Source organism: Artemia franciscana, chromosome 3, assembly GCF_032884065.1.
Source record: "Artemia franciscana chromosome 3, ASM3288406v1, whole genome shotgun sequence".
Classification (NCBI taxonomy): Eukaryota; Metazoa; Arthropoda; class Branchiopoda; order Anostraca; family Artemiidae; genus Artemia; species Artemia franciscana.
In genome coordinates, this window is record NC_088865.1 from 29,246,965 (window position 1) to 29,263,203 (window position 16,239).

Below are 16,239 nucleotides of genomic sequence, written 5' to 3' on the forward strand. Positions count from 1 at the left end.
CAGGCTCGTAACTTTTGTTGGGTAGGACTAAACCTGATTAAACTTATATATTTTAAATCAGCATTAAAATGCGATTCTTTTGATGTAGCTATTGATATCAAAATTCCGTTTTTTTTAGTTTTGGTTACTATTGAGCCAGGTCACTCCTTACAGTTCGTTACCACGAACTGTTTAATATAAGAACCCATGTGTGCACTCTACACAGTTACAAGCGAGGATCCTCCATGGGGGCCTGAAGAAACAAGTCACATGTGAATGCGTCATCATTAAAATAAGTAAACATTTCCCTATTATGTAAGAACTAAAAAAATCATGAAGAAAATCGCCTTGAAGGAAAAATGTCTTAGAAAAAGTCGTGAAATGTCTTGAAACATCTTGAAAAAGTGTCTTGAAGAAAAATGTCTTAGAAAAGGTCTTGGGATGTATTGAAACCTCTCGATGATAAATTTCTTAAACAACGTCTTGTGATGTATTGAAACATCTTGACGATGAAATAGGAAGCTAGGGCCCCGGTGAAACTGGATGCTATGCCCGTCGGAATGGACTCCTAGCCCCCCCATTGGATTTGACTGATAGGGGCCCCTCAGGGTCCCGGTCAAAATGGTTGCTAGGGCCTCCGGTGGCTAGGTTAGGGGCCCGATGAAATTGGATGCTAGGGCTCCATTAAAAATTTTATGGTAGAGTTAGGGTGGTTAGGTTAGGGCCCCGATGGAATTGGATGCTCGGGCTACGTTGCAATTGACTGCTAGGGCCCCTAGCGCCCCCCGGTTGAAATGATAGCTAGGGCCCCCGTCCCAGGCCTTCGTAGGTTTTTTCAAGAATCAAAAGAAACTATTCTGTAGCACTCTATTATGTAACAACCAAACTCTATGACACAATATGCAAAGGAACCCTGAGGTAAAGAAGCCCAGAAGGTTTTTAATTATAAAAATCTTAGAAATCCTGAAGTAAAGAAGTCCTCAAGGTTTTTTTTTTACATGACGCCCAAGAAGATCCTGATGTAGCCTAGGTTTATTTTTTTTGAAAAAACTATTCGGTAAAACTCAAGAAAATCCTTATTTATCGGGCCCCCTGAAGGTTTTTTAAGAACATTCTATTATGTAACAATTTTAGAAATCCTGAAAAAACAGGCCCTGAAGGTTTTTAAAGGAACAATCTTAGAAATTGTAGGGTAAAAAAACCCTGAAGGTTTTTCCCTGGCCCTCGCGGGTTTTAAAAAAATCCCTATGACATAACATGCACCTGCGGTTCAGGACTCGAAGGGAATACTGGCCAGTTAAAAGCAGAGGGGCCTCACCACTCAACCCCTTCATATACGGAAAAAATGTTGCTCCTTACTTTCAGTTTTTTTATATATTTATTTTCTGATCCTTTTTTTTCAAATAAGGCTGATAAACCTGGCTCAACCTCCATGAAAAATTCACAGAAAACTCCTCCGTGGAAAGTTCAACCCATGTAAAATACCTCCCATTAAAATTCCTTCCGGACAATTCCATTCTCGCTGAGTCCCCCCCCCCTCCCACTCTGTAAAATTTTTTGTGGACGATTCAGCTTGAAAAAGTTCCCTTAGCAAACGTTGAATTGAAAACAAAATTAATTTCTAATCGTTTTCCCATCAATCGAGAAACCCCCCATTCCCTGAAAATTTGACCCCGGACAATTCCCCCGGGACATCTCTACGTGCAGAAGTGAGTTGGCAAAGAGAGCAAGTAGGACAAATAAAAATAATTTCATATGGGAATTCTGTCAAATCTCACTAGTGTAAAATTTCCCCTAGAAAGTTCACCCCTGGAAATTTTCCTCCACACGGAAAATTCTCCCTATGGAAACCCACCCCAAGCATAAAATCCGCCCTCTGAAAAATGTCTGTATGCTTCCCACTAACAAATACTATACGCAAGCAATGGGCATATTTCATAATTTCATAACTTACGGCCCTTTCCCAACAAAATGTGAGGGGTCAAGTTACCCCTAAAGGCATAGTTATTAGGTTTTTAAACTATGCTGGACATAATGGCTACCTAAAAATTTTGATCGGACAACTTTGGGGAAAAGGGGAGTAGGAGGGGGCTAACTGCCCTCCAATCTTTTTGGTCAATGAAAAAGGGCACTAGAACTTTTAATTTGCATTCCTGGAAAAAACACAGATAAAACAAATAAACACGCATCCATTATCTTTCTTCTGCCAAAAAAAGCAAAATTCAACCTTTTGTATAAAGGAGCTTGAAATTTTTACAGTAGGGCTCTCTCATACACTGAATCTTATGGTGTTATTTCCGTAAATATTCTTTGACCTTAAGGAGGTGCTTCCTACACCCTCCTTTTTCGAAAATTAGACAATTTTTTTCAGGCTCGTTGCTTTTAATGGATAACACTAAACTTGATAAATCTTCTATATTTGGAAACAGCATAATAATCAAATTGTTCTAATGTATCTATTGATATCTAAATCCCGTCTTTCAGAGTTTCGGTTACTATTGAGCCGAGTGGCTCCTTACTTACAGTCCGTTACCATTAACTATTGGAGACAGCTACCTATGAGCATTAAACACCTGACCCCTGGTTATATCTATTATTGTGATGATATGAAATTCCCTTTTTGTAAGGCATTTAGTGATAGCCCAGTTTTCCCTGGTAAAACACCTCTCTTAATATTTGTGCCCTCATTGAATCTAGTGTAGACTGAATCTAACATAAATTTTTCGAAATACACACCTGAAAAGTTAATGTAAGCTTATAAAAATACCATGCGCACTTTCACATAGAGAAGGTAATAATTATAATCGTGAAGTCAAAGAAACATTTTCTTTTAATTGATTAGGTTCCTACCTAACGAATTCTTTCAGATAAGCAACTAAACAAGACAAATCAGAAACTGAAGTCTAGGAACCTGTTTTTTTTTTTTTTTTTTTTTAATGTAGTCAGCAACGAAATCACGTGATGTTGTTAACGCTCTCTACAATTTGTGCATTAATATATTCTATTTATGTAATGGAAAGTCGTAAAGGGTATGAATTAGGAGTCAAGCTAAAAACAGTATTTGAATAAAATAAGTCGTCACAAAACATAATCCTCAAATACATGAAGAAACGGCGGTTACTTTTTATGCTAGAGAGGAATTCGTCCCTTTAGTTTAAACACTTATTATTTACCAATATGAGAAAATAACCACATTGAAATATTAAATAGAAAACAAATATTGTGTGCAAAGCCCATGCTGTAGTCGTAGACCTGTTATATTCGAAACGACATAAATACATACCAAAGCAAGCCAGCAGGCAGGGGCGGATCCGGGATTTTCTTTAGAGGGGGGGGGTGCATTATAGGCTGCTTCGATAAACTTGTGAACAAAGAAATACCCGCAATTTAAAGAGAACTTCTACAATTATGTGTCGCAGGTAGGTAGTGGAAGTTGTTGTAAATTTAATTTAAAATCTGGGGAGGATTAAAGTTCCAATAAATCTGTTGAAATTAAAATGGTATAAAAATACGGATACAAAAAATTATAAGCTATCCCGCCATAAAAAAAAATAAAAAGTTGTTCACCATCTATAAGAAATTATGATATTTAATATTTTCTCCATAATTTTTTGACTTTGCACTTCTCACCACTATGGCGAGTGAGTTGAGCTTTTTATTGTAAAAAAATAAGCCTCAAATCCTTTAACTCCTTACAATTGCACATATCGTGCTCTAAATCTTCATTTCTCCGTACATCGGCCAAAAATACGGGCCCGTCTGTGACCTAAACCTCCCCAAACACTTCCTTCCTTTTTTTCACAGAAAGGCATAAAATTACCCCTTATTGAAATGACCCACCTTATATCCTCCCCCTGAAGTCCCACTTTAAAAAAGTATTCCTGTCCCCATACCTCCTTGACCTCCACGTACACACCTAGAGACTCTGCCGCGGTCCGACTTGCCTGCCATAACTGGATATCCTGCTGTTCCAGTACAATTTTCACCTCCTTTGCCACGGATCCCATTTCTCCTCCTATGCCTACTCCCTGATTCCAAATTCCTGACATCCCACAACTATTGAAAATTTTCTTATTTGATTTGGCCATGAAATCTTTTCTATTATCCTTTATCATTTCTCTGTATGTTACCTTAACTAATTTATCCTCAGGCAATGATGTTATCCTTTCCCAAAAATTAACTATTTTCACTAGTCTCTTATTCCTAAGAGTGTCAAGGCCTAAATCTTCTCTTATTACTAGACCATTAAACCTATCATTTAAACCTAACAGTCTCTAAAAATACCTAAGCTGAATCCTTTCTAACCCCATTCCTCTTTCACGCCCCCACAATTCTGATCCATAATTTACAATTGAAATCAACTTTCCCTCAAAATTCTCTTCTGCACCTTAATATCATTTAGGTCTAATTCTGTAATACTGCTTCTGAGGAACATACCCATTAGCGTATTCCCTTTAATTACCATATCGTCTATATGCCGCTTCCCTTTTCCATTAGCCATTAACTTAATTCCTAAATAATTAAATTCTCCAGTTATTTTTATTTCCTCCCCTCTAGAGCTAAATCTTAGGCCTCCTGTTTTCCCGCTAGTCCTATACATCATAACTAACAAAATATAACAGTTCAAAATAGGGATGAAACCTCTAAATTGACAGTGAAACAAAAATAAAATTTTTAACTGGACATTTCGGACATGATGTCCATCATCAGAGTTTTACTGCTGATGATGGACACTGTATAAATGTCCAAAATATCCAGTTAAAATCTTTATATTTTTTTCACTGTCAATTAAAAGGTTTCATCCCTATTTTGAACTGTTATATTTTCTTCATGGGAAGGCAGTGTGGTCTTCGAAGTTATCTATATCATAACTAACGACTTATCTATATTCAAATCTAACCTCTTTTCCTTAGAGCACTCTGAAGCTAAGTCTAGGAGTTTTTGATGATTTTCCTTGCTATCCGCAAATAGCGCTTTGTCATCTGCGAGTAGTAATAAAACCATATGAGCTGTAAGCAACTTGACACTTGGCGCCTTTTTTTTGCCTTAGATATTCCTCTATAGCATTAATATTTAGAGAGAATAGCCTAGGAGACAAAGTGTATCCTTGTTTCACTCCTATCCTCCTTCGTAGCTACCCTCGATACACGTCTATCAACCCTCACAACTGCCCTCACTGCCAAATACATTTAACTATAATCATTACAAATGCTAATAATTTAAATAATTTATTTCTAATAAACTTTTTATCAATAATTCCCTATCAACTTTATCAAACGCCCCTCTAAGGTCTAGAAACGCAACAAAAAGCTCATCTCCCTTTTTACTTGTATATTTTCTAATTAAACTATGTAAAATAAATACCTCTTCTATCGTACTATAGTTTCCTATAAATCCTACTTGAACCTCCACCAATTTCTTTCCTCTTTCCACAATTCATCTAGCCTTCTACACAAAATTTTAGAGAATAGCTTACTTAATGTGTTCCCTAATGTTATAAGCCTATAATTCCCATGTTCTTCTGGATTTCCTTTTTTAAAAGGGGTACCACTATTGACGTAACCCATTGTTCTGGCCATTGGGGAACCTCTATCAACTTTGAAAAATTAATCACTGTCATTGGTATTGACCAACCCCGTTCCAACTTCCAAATTATTTCTGGCATTCCATCTGTTCCAGGTAATGATCAACCTCTCATAATTTTTAGAGATTTCCATACCTCATCTTGGGTTACAGGCTCAAAAAGCTCTTCACCTTCTTCTGTAAAATGTCTATCTGTCTGTCTGACCACTGCCTTTCTAACCCTACTATGCTCCTAAGATCTACACTTTCATCTAATCCACTATGCCCCTGTCTCTTCGTTTCCTCTAAATAATCTGGCCAACTTTCAGCTGGTGGAACCCTCCTTTCTTTATTACTACATCCTAACGAACTTTTCACTAACTTCCGAAATTCTCCACTGTCGCTACCTCTAAATACTTCTCTAATTTTTTTTTTTTTTTTACTCCTCTCATATTCAAATGACCTCTTTTTTCCCCTTTATAAACCTTTTATACTCTCTCCTCTACATCTTACATTCCTCATAATACTTCTCAAACTCTTCCTTCTTTCTATTCTCTTTTACTAATATAATAAAATTATTCAATATATGACTCGTAGCTCGACACTCGATGTAAAAAAACCGTCCTCAGACCTCTTTCTTCCACTTGCAACCCTCTCCCCTACTAAATATACTACTTGGCTTAATAGTTCTAAAGAACCTTCAACTTCCCCATCTTCCGCCAATCTCAGGCTTCTCTCCAAACTTCCTCGCTCATTTTCTTCCATTATTTTCTCCTGAAATGACTTTTCCACCTTAGGAAACAAATAAAGCGGAATCTTTATAACCATAGACTCTTCTTCTTTCCTATTTTCTACTGCCCTACTCTTACCAATTATCCTACTTCCTTTTTCTTTTTGTCTCCACCTTTTTTCTCTAAATTTGGTTATGTCTTGGCTCTAATTTGCATATGATCAGACCCCACCTGTGCCAGAATCTCAAAATTAACACATGAAGGTCAAAGAGACAAATCCACCATAACAAAATTAATCACACTTGGAGACCTCCCACTATAACAAATAAATTCTCCCTTACCCTTATCAATCCCTACTCTCCCATTCAAAATTACCAACTTATCACTACTGAAAAATTCTAGAAGCTTCCTTCCCCAATTATTATTTTTGTGGAGGTGATCCCTATTCGCCCTCTGCGGAAGAACTATATCAATATCATCCCAATTTGTTCCCACTGGTACATCCGTGCAGTCATGAACAGACCAGAGAATCTCCCGTGTCGATCCAATATAAGCGTTGAATTCTTCTAGAAAGCAAAAACAATCGACAGGATACAGTTTTGACAAAAACAATCGACAGATTACCATTTTATTTGAATTTTTACTCTTTTAACGATTTATTTATTCATCTATATCAGGGTTTGCTATCTTTATGTTTTGTATCGTTATTTATTTTTAATTGTTGTTAGTTTTAAGTGGAATTTAATCTTTCACAATAATATTTTGGTCATTTAAAGTTTCGATTGCTATTGTATTTCATGTCTGCTCACCTTAAGTTTTAATATTGTTCTTTACTTTTTTGTACATACTTGTGTTCCGGAAAGCTCTTTTTAATTACTCAAATGCAATAACTCTAATTATGTTGTTCGAACGTATGTAACGCTCCCATAGAAGGTTTAAAGGTGTCCCTTTTGGTTCATATTTTTAGACGAGTAGACAGCATTAATCGTAGTAGCCATGTTCGTAATTTCCTTTCCACTGTTTTTTTTCAAATTTTCTTAGACTAGCAGCACAACAATGTACTAAAAAATGTCAATTTGAATTAAATCTAGTTCCAAAAAAAGTAGAAACTTGAAAATAGTCTCTCTGCGATGCGCAAACTCTCAACTGTAAAAAAATGTAAAGGGACTCTTAATTGTCAGAAGTTAGACTTTCTCCGAGCATTACAGTCTTGCCTCAGGATCGGGAGGCTATCGGAAGTTTTAATAGGCTTTAGTATGGACTCCCAGCAAAGACTCCAAGCTTTTGCAAGGATGATGATCGGTGGTCGTGTTCAAAAGCCCTGGAAAGTTGTAATTCTTGGCCAAGCTGGAGCAGGCAAATCAGGTAATGATTTTAGTCACATGGAAAGTATACGAAACGTTGTTTTTGTTTTCTAATTTTTATTTATTTAACAGTATGCTGCTATTTAGCGGTTCAAGCAGTAGACTGATTGCAAAATCTGCAATGATTTATTAGGTTACCAAGCATAAACAAGTATGGACCGGCAGGCTTTATGAGACTATGTGGAATACTGATTTGATTTTTGATATGTTTAAGCTCAAAAGTTTGACCTTGTGCTAAGCCACCTTTTTCAATCTATTCTAGGATTCCCAGGCACATATTTCAAACATCATTACGGAAGTATGTAGCATAAACTCACCGCCATCTCTATTCAAGTTCGACTTCAAAGACTGTACTGTCACTTGCATTTCTTCTTTTATATACGGAATTAAAGTCATTTGTTATGTTTCACTTCGAAAATTCTCAAAAGTATATTGTTGGATTTTACGAACATCCACTAAATTACTTTGTAATTCACTTCCTATGTTTGCAAAAAAAAAAAATCCAAATCTATTGATAATTCTTCTTTTATTGTCACATTCATATCGAGCTAAAACAACTTCTTCCTTAGTTTTTTCTCTATTATTGGGATTATAATTGAAAGCATACCACATACTTTTCGTTTTTCCTTTATTTTTGTCAGTCTGTTTATGATAATATTGCCAAATAGCTTTTAGTCGCAACTTTTAAAACTGGTCGTAGCACTAATATTGTATTCCATTTTCTACTAATTAAAAAAAATCGTTTCTTTCGGAATTAAAAGAGCGAATTCAAAATTTAAAAAAAAAACAAGAAATATTGCTTCACCGATTGCGCCATATATATCTGCAAAAGTAGCACAAAGAAAAGGACTTGTGACATTTTCCAATTTCAGCAAGATTCTAAAAACTTGCACTTTACCGGGAAAAATCCCCCCCTAAAAAATCCTGTCTCTTAGGCGAAGAAATTCTATGACTAGTTTGCACAAACCAAAGACCAATTTATAAGTCTCTCAATAGTATTTTATCGACCTTAGTACCGATAACTTTTAGTATACAATTACAATTTTCTAAAAAAAAAACAAGCAAGCTCACTTTTCAGTAAAGTAACCGTAATAGTTTAGTAAAGTAACTCAATAGTAACCGAAACTCTAAAATATGGAATTTTGATACCAATAGTTACATCAAAAGAATTACATTTTAGTGCTGACTTTAAATATATAAGTTTCATCAAGATCAGTTATACCCAACAAAAGTTACGAGCCTGAGAATATTTGCCTGATTTTAAATAACAGGGGGAAACACCCCCTAAAAGTCATACAATCTTAACGAAAATCACACCATCAGATTCAGCGTATCAGAGAACCTTGTTGTAGAAGTTGCAAGCTCCTATCTACAAAAATGTGGAATTTCGCATTTTTTGCCAGACGACAAATCACGGATGCATGTTTATTTGTTTGTTTTTTTGTTTGTTTGTTTTTTCCCCAGGGGTGATCGTATCAACTGAGTGGTCCTAGAATGTCGCGAATTGGCTCATTCTAACGGAAATTAAACTTTCTAGTGCCCTTTTTAAGTGACCGAAAAAATTGGAGGGCACCTAGGCCTCCTCCGACGCTCATTTTTTCCCAAATGTCAACGGATCAAAATTCTGAGATAGCCATTTTATTCACCATAGTCGAAAAACCTAATAACTATGTCTTTAGGGACGACTTAATCCCTGCAGTCCCAGTGGGAGGGGCTGCAAGTTACAAACTTTGACCTGTGTTTACATATAGTAATGGTTACTGGGAAGTGTACAGGCGTTTTCAGGGGGATTCTTATGGTCTAGGGGGGGAGAGTTGAGGGGTGGAGGGTTACGTGGAAGGATATTCCATGGAGAAAATTATTACCTCCTCCTTATACCTCACTCGTTTTTTACCAATGAAAATTACCAATGAAAATTTACCAATCACTCTTTTTTTACCAATGAAAATGAAACAGTAAGAAAGTTTCTTACTGTTTGAAAAATAGAGTTAAGAGAAAGACTCAAACTTTAGCGTAAAGAGCGACGCGTTGAGGAGGAAAAGCCCCTTATATATACGGAGTAATTTCTGTTCGTTTTAAGTTTTAATGTTGCTCCTTACTTTCATTTAAAAAAACTTGTTTTTTTATTTAATTTTTCCAAGGAACAATCGTTTTTAGTTAATTTTTGTGTTTGATTTTTGAATATGCATAGTAAAATTAAAGAAGGTCTTTGTTTAGCTTGGGCAATGAAACTAAAGAAGTCAACCGACCTTTTTAAAAAATATTAAATGTAGGTTTGTCTTCTGACATCCCTTAAATTTTCACGCAAGATACGTGCTACTTTGTCACTTAATGAGTCTAAGCGCTATTTTATTACTGCTGCCTTTAAAAATTTGCACTAAAGAAATTCAGTCATTTTCATAAAGAATAGAAATAAATAAATTTAACTTTATTCATTAAGTAGTTTTTTTCAAATTGTATTTTTTTTTAATAGTTAACTTACTAAGGGGGTCGGAAAAGGAGCACAAAAGAAGAGTGAGTTCTAAACCTCTGGTTAACAATTTTTAGACATAGAGATTGCAATATTATCCGTGTTGTGCAAATTTATAAGAGGCAGTAGCATTTAAAAGCCATTAAGTATATCTCTACGACCTTGCGGTCGCCTGCTAGTCCTTATAGAAAAATTCAAACATAGCAAACTATACAATACTAACAACTATAGCAAAATTGTTTTATACTTACGGCTAATTACCACAATCTGTTTCTGAGTCCCTTTGATAGCCAGCTTCATCTAAATCCAGAGAGAAAACCCATTCTCATACGTTTTCAAACTCCAGCCAGCCATTAGAAAAGCTTTAAATTTTGAAGGGTCTGTAATTTCAAATGATGATAAAATGTTAAACTCAATGAAAAAACAAGAGCTAAGAGCTCATATGGCACTTGTGACGAGGCGAGAAGAGCTAAGAGTCAAGAGATCTTATGGTATGAGCTCTAAGAAAATTCTATGAATCAATAGATTGATTTAAAAAGGAAAATAAGAGGCTTAATGCCGGTCAGGATGTAAAATAAGAGCTCTGAGTCACGACGTCCTTCTAATTATCAAAATTCATTAAGATCCGATCACCCACTCGTAAGTTATAAATACCTAATTTTTTCTATTTTTTTCCTCTCCCTTTAGCCCCCCATATGGTCGAATGTGAGAAAACGACTTAAACAAGTCAAATTGTACAGCTCCCTGACACGCCTACCAATTTTCATCGTTCTAGCACGTCCAGAAGCACCAAACTCGCCAAATCACTGAACCACTCCCCCCAACTCCTCCAAAGAGAGCGAATCCATTACGATTATGTCAATCACGTATCAAGGACATTTGTTTATTCTATCCACCAAGCTTCATCCCGATTCCTCCACTCCAAGTGTTTTTCCAAGATTCCACCCTCCAACTCCCCCCAATGTCAAAAGATCTGGTCGGGATTTGAAATAAGAGCTCTGAGACATGAATTCCTTCTAAAAATCAAATTTAATCAAGATTCAATCATCTATTCGTAAGATAAAAATACCCCAATTTTCATATATTCCAAGAATTCCGGTTTCCCCCTCCAACTCCCCCCAATGTCACATGATCTGGTCAGAATTTAAAATTAGAACTTTAAAGCACAAGATCCTTCTAATATCCAATTTCATTAAGATCTGGTCACTCTTTCGTAAGTTACAAATACCTCAATTTTCAAAATTACCCCCCCCCCTCAATTCCACCAAAGAGAGCAGATCCGGTCCGGTTATGTCAGTCACGTATCTTAGACAGGTTTCTATTTTTCCCATCCAGTTTCATCCTGATCTGACCGCTTTAAGTATTTTCTAAGATTTCCAGTCCCCCTAACTGCCCCCCCCCCCAATTACGCTTGATCCGGTTGGGATTTAAAATAAGAGATCTGAGTTACGAGGCCCTTCTAAATATGAAGTTTCATGAAGATCCGATCACTCCTTCGTAAGTTAAAAATACGTCATTTTTTCTTATTTTTCAGAATTAACCCCCCCCCCAATAGAGCGGATCAGTTCCAATTATGTAAATCACGTATGCAAGACTTCTGCTTATTTTTCCCACCAAGTCTTATCCCGATCCCTCCAATCTAAGCGTTTTCCATGATTTTAGGTTCCCCCACCCCAAACCTCCCCAATGTCACCAGATCCGGTCAGGATTTAAAATAAGAGCTTTGAGACACGATATCCTTCTAAATATTCATTCAATTTCATTGAGATCCGACCACCCGTTCGTAAGTTAAAAATACCTCATTTTTTCTAATTTTTTACAATTAACCCCTCCCCCAACTACCCCAAAGAGAGCGGATCCGTTCCGTTATGTCAATCATGTATCTAGGACTTGTGCTTATTTTTCCCACCAAGTTTCATCCCGATCCATCCACTCTAAGTGTTTTCCAAGTTTTAGGTTTCCCCCTCCCAACTCCACCCCCCCCCATCTAATGTCACCAGATCCGGTCGGGTTCAAAACAAGAGCTCTGAGCCACGATATTCTTCTAAATATCAAATTTCATTGAGATCCGATCACCCGTTCGTAAGTTAAAAATACCTCATTTTTTCTAATTTTTCAGAAATACCCCCCCCCCCAACTACCCCAAAGAGAGCGGATCCGCTCCATTTATGTCAATCATGTATCTAGGACTTGTGTTTATTTTTCCCACCAAGTTTCATCCCGATCCCTCCACTCTAAGTGTTTTCCAAGATTTTAGGTTTTTCCCCTCCAACCCCCCCATGTCTTCAGATCCGGTCGGGATTTAAAATAAGAGCTCTGAGACACAATATCATTCCAAAATCAAATTTCATTAAGATCCCGTCACCCGCTCATAAGTTAAAAATACTTCGTTTTTTCTATTTTTTCCGGATTAACCGGCCCCCCAGTCCCCCCCCCCCTCCCCAGGTGGTCAAATCGGGAAAAAGACTATTTCTAATTTAATCTGGTCTGGTCCCTGATATGCTTGCCAAATTTCATCGTCCTAGCTTACCTGAAAAGGCCTAAAGTAGCAAAACCGGGACCGACAGACCGACAGACAGACCGACAGAATTTGCGATTGCTATACGTCACTTGGTTAGTACCAAGTGCCATAAAAACCTGTTTCCTTGTTTTTCAAGATGAGAGCTAAAAAGATCCTGTCTAGAGTATTGACCGTGAATAATCAGTTCACTATTTTAGAATTTATATTTCCCAGTATTTTGACTCTTTTTATGGCACTAGGTATTAACCAAGTGACATATATCAATCGCAAATTCTGTCGGTCTGTCTGTCGGTCTCGAAGCTGTTATTTTAAATCCTTACCGGATCTGGTGACATTGGGGGAAGTTTGGGGTGGGGAAACCTAAAATCACGGAAAAAGCTTAGATTGGAGGGATCGGGATGAAACTTGGTGGGAAAAATAAGCAGAAGTCTTATATACGTGATTTACATAATTGGAACGGATCCGCTCTATTGGGGGGGGGGGGGGGGTAAATTCGGAAAAATAAGAAAAAATTACGTATTTTTAACTTACGAAGGAGTGATCGGATCTTCATGAAACTTCATATTTAGAAGGGCCTCGTAATTCAGATCTCTTATTTTAAATCTCAACCGAATCAAGCATAATTGGGGGGAAGGCATTTGGGGGAACCGGAAATCTTAGAAAATACTTAAAGCGGCGAGATCAGGATGAAACTGGGTGGGAAGAATAGAAACCTGTCTAAGATACGTGACTGACATAACCGGACCGGATCTGCTCTCTTTGGTGGAATTGGGGGGGGGGGGTAATTTAGAAAATTGAGGTATTTGTAACTTACGAAAGGTGACCAGATCTTAATAAAATTTGATATTTAGAAGGATCTTGTGCTTTAAAGTTTTAATTTTAAATTCCGACCAGATCCTGTGACATCGGGGGGAGTTGGAGGGGAAACCGGAATTCTTGGAAAACGTGAAAATTGGGGTATTTTTATCTTACGAATAGATGATCGAATCTTAATGAAATTTGATTTTTAGAAGGAATTTATGTCTCAGAGCTCTTATTTCAAATCCCTACCAGATCTTTCGACATTGGGGGGAGTTGGAGGGGGAAATCTTGGAAAAAAACTTGGATTGGAGGAATCGGGATGAAGCTTGGTGGATAGAATAAATAAATGTCCTTGATACGTGATTGACATAATCGTACTGGATTCGCTCTCTTTGGAGGAGTTGGGGGGAGGGGTTCAGTGATTTGGCAAGTTTGGTGCTTTTGGACGTGCTAGGACGATGAAATGTGGTAGGCGTGTCAGGGAGCTGCACAATTTGACTTGATAAAGTCGTTTTCCCAGATTCAACCATCTGGGAGGATTAGAAAATTAGAAAAAATTAGCTATTTATAACTTACGAGTGGGTGATCGGATCTTAATGAATTTTGATATTTAGAAGGACATCGTGACTCAGAACTCTTATTTTAAATCCTGACCGCCATTAAGCCTCTTATTTTCCTTTTTAAATGTTGCATAAATAACAGAAAAGGCCACTTGGCTGTCGTTTGTCAAGAGAGTGACTCAAAACCATCAGCTTTGGGCCTAAGACCGTTAAAAATTGAATGGTTTCCCTAGAATTCAAAATATATGACTTTCGGCATTTTTGGGCAAATGTTTGGTGGCGCAAAATGGCAGTAAATGCCAATCCGTCATGTTTTGTAAGGATATGAACTAAAATTCCTCCTGTGTAGGGTTTTAGACAATGGAAAATCAAGTAGCTGTCCCAGAGTTTTTCATCCCTTCAATTTGATGAATAGGGGCACAAACTGGCAGAAAATACCCCCATAGCGTAACACAATCCCAATGATATAGACTTGTCCATAGGCACAGTATCGGCTGAAGCACCGTTTAGTGGAATACGTTTCTTTTATTTTATCGAGACATTTGAATACAGAACAAGAGCTAAGAGCTCATATGGCACTTGTGACGAGGTTGGAAGAGCCAAGAGCCATGAGCTCCTATGGTATGAGCTCTAGCAAAATTCTAAGAATCAATAGAGTGCTTTAAAAAGAAAATCAGAGGCTTAATGCCGGTCGGGATTTAAAAATAAGAGCTCTAAGTCACGAGGTCCTTCTAAATATCAAAATTCATTAAGATCCGATCACCCACTCGTAAGTTAAAAAATACCTCAATTTTTCTAATTTTTCCTCTCCCTTCAGCCCCCCAAATGGTTGAATCGGGGAAAAAAACTTTATCAAGTTTAATTTCTGCAGTTCCCTGACACGCCTACTAATTTTCATCGTCCTAGCACGTCCAGAAGCATCAAACTCGCCAAAGCACTGAACCTTACCACCTTACTCCCCCAAAGAGAGTGGGTCCAGTCCGGTTACGTCAATACAGTATCTACAACATTTATAACTGTTTTCCAAGATTCCCGGTTTCCCCTCCAACTCCCCTAAATGTCAACAGATCTGGTCGGGATTTGAAATAAGAGCTCTGAGATATGAGTTCCTTCTATTTACCAATTTCATTAAGATCTGGTCACCCATTCTTAAGTTAAAAATACCTCAATTTTTCTAATTTTTCCAAATTAACAACCCCCCGCTCCCCCAAAGAGAACGGATCGGTACCAATTATGTCAATCTCGTATCTATAACTTGCGCTTGTTCTTCCCATCAAGTTTCATCCCGATCTCTCCACTCTAAGGGTTTTCCAAGATTTTCGGTTTCCAAGATTTCTGTTTCCCCCCTTCAACCCTCTATGTCCCTGGACCCGATTTGAATTGAAAATGAGGCATCTGAGACATAAGATTCTTCTATATAGAAGTTTCATTAAGATCCGATGACCCACTCGTAAGACACCTCGATTTTTACGTTTTCCAAGAATTCCGGTTTCCCCCTCCAGCTCGCTTCAATGTCACCGGATTTAATCGGGATTTAAAATAAAAGTTCTAAAGCGCAAGATCCTTCTAGATATCAAATTTCATTAAGATCTGATCACCCGTTCGTACGTTACAAATACCTCATTTTTTCTATTTTTTCTGAATTACTCCACCCGTATCTACCCGTCAAACCCGTATCTAGGACTTGTGCTTATTTTTCCCACCAAGTTTCATCCTGATCCCTATACTCTAAGCCTTTCCCAAAATTTTATGTTCCGCCCCCCCCCAAATTCCCCTTCGCCGGATCCGGTAGGGATTTAAAATAAGAGCTCTGAGACATGATATCCTTCCAAACATCAAATTTCAATGATCCGATCACTCCTTCGTAAGTTAAAAATACTTAATTTTTTAATTTTACAGAATTAACCGTCCTCTCCCCAACTCCCCGAAGAGAGCGGATCCGTTCCGGTTATGTCAGTCACGTATCTAGGACTTATGATTATTTTTACCACCAAGTTTCATCCCGATCCCTCCTCTCTAAGTGTTTTCCAAGATTTTAGGTTCCCTCCCCAACCCCACTGGATCCGGTCGGGTTTTAAAATAAGAGCTCTGAGACACAATATCCTTCCAAACTTCAAATCCCGTCACCCGTCACGTCGCTCATTAAGATCCCGTCACCCGCTCATAAGTTAAAAATACTTCATTTTTTCAGAATTAACCGACCCCCCTCCAGATTGTCAAATCGGGTAAACGACTATTTCTAATTTAATCC

The 16,239-nt window shown here is 37.5% G+C and overlaps 1 protein-coding gene across 2 annotated transcripts in view; it reads left to right on the top strand.

Annotated features, from left to right (window-relative positions):
* Nucleotides 1-7,446: 7,446 nt before the first annotated feature.
* Nucleotides 7,447-16,239, top strand: part of LOC136025132 (ras-related and estrogen-regulated growth inhibitor-like) — a 48,995-nt gene continuing 40,202 nt past the window's right edge. For both annotated transcript variants that reach the window (XM_065700878.1, XM_065700879.1), the window contains exon 1: nucleotides 7,447-7,637. In XM_065700878.1, coding sequence (XP_065556950.1) covers nucleotides 7,529-7,637 — 109 coding nt within the window. In that variant the 5' untranslated portion in view covers nucleotides 7,447-7,528. The remainder of the gene's footprint in view (nucleotides 7,638-16,239) is intronic.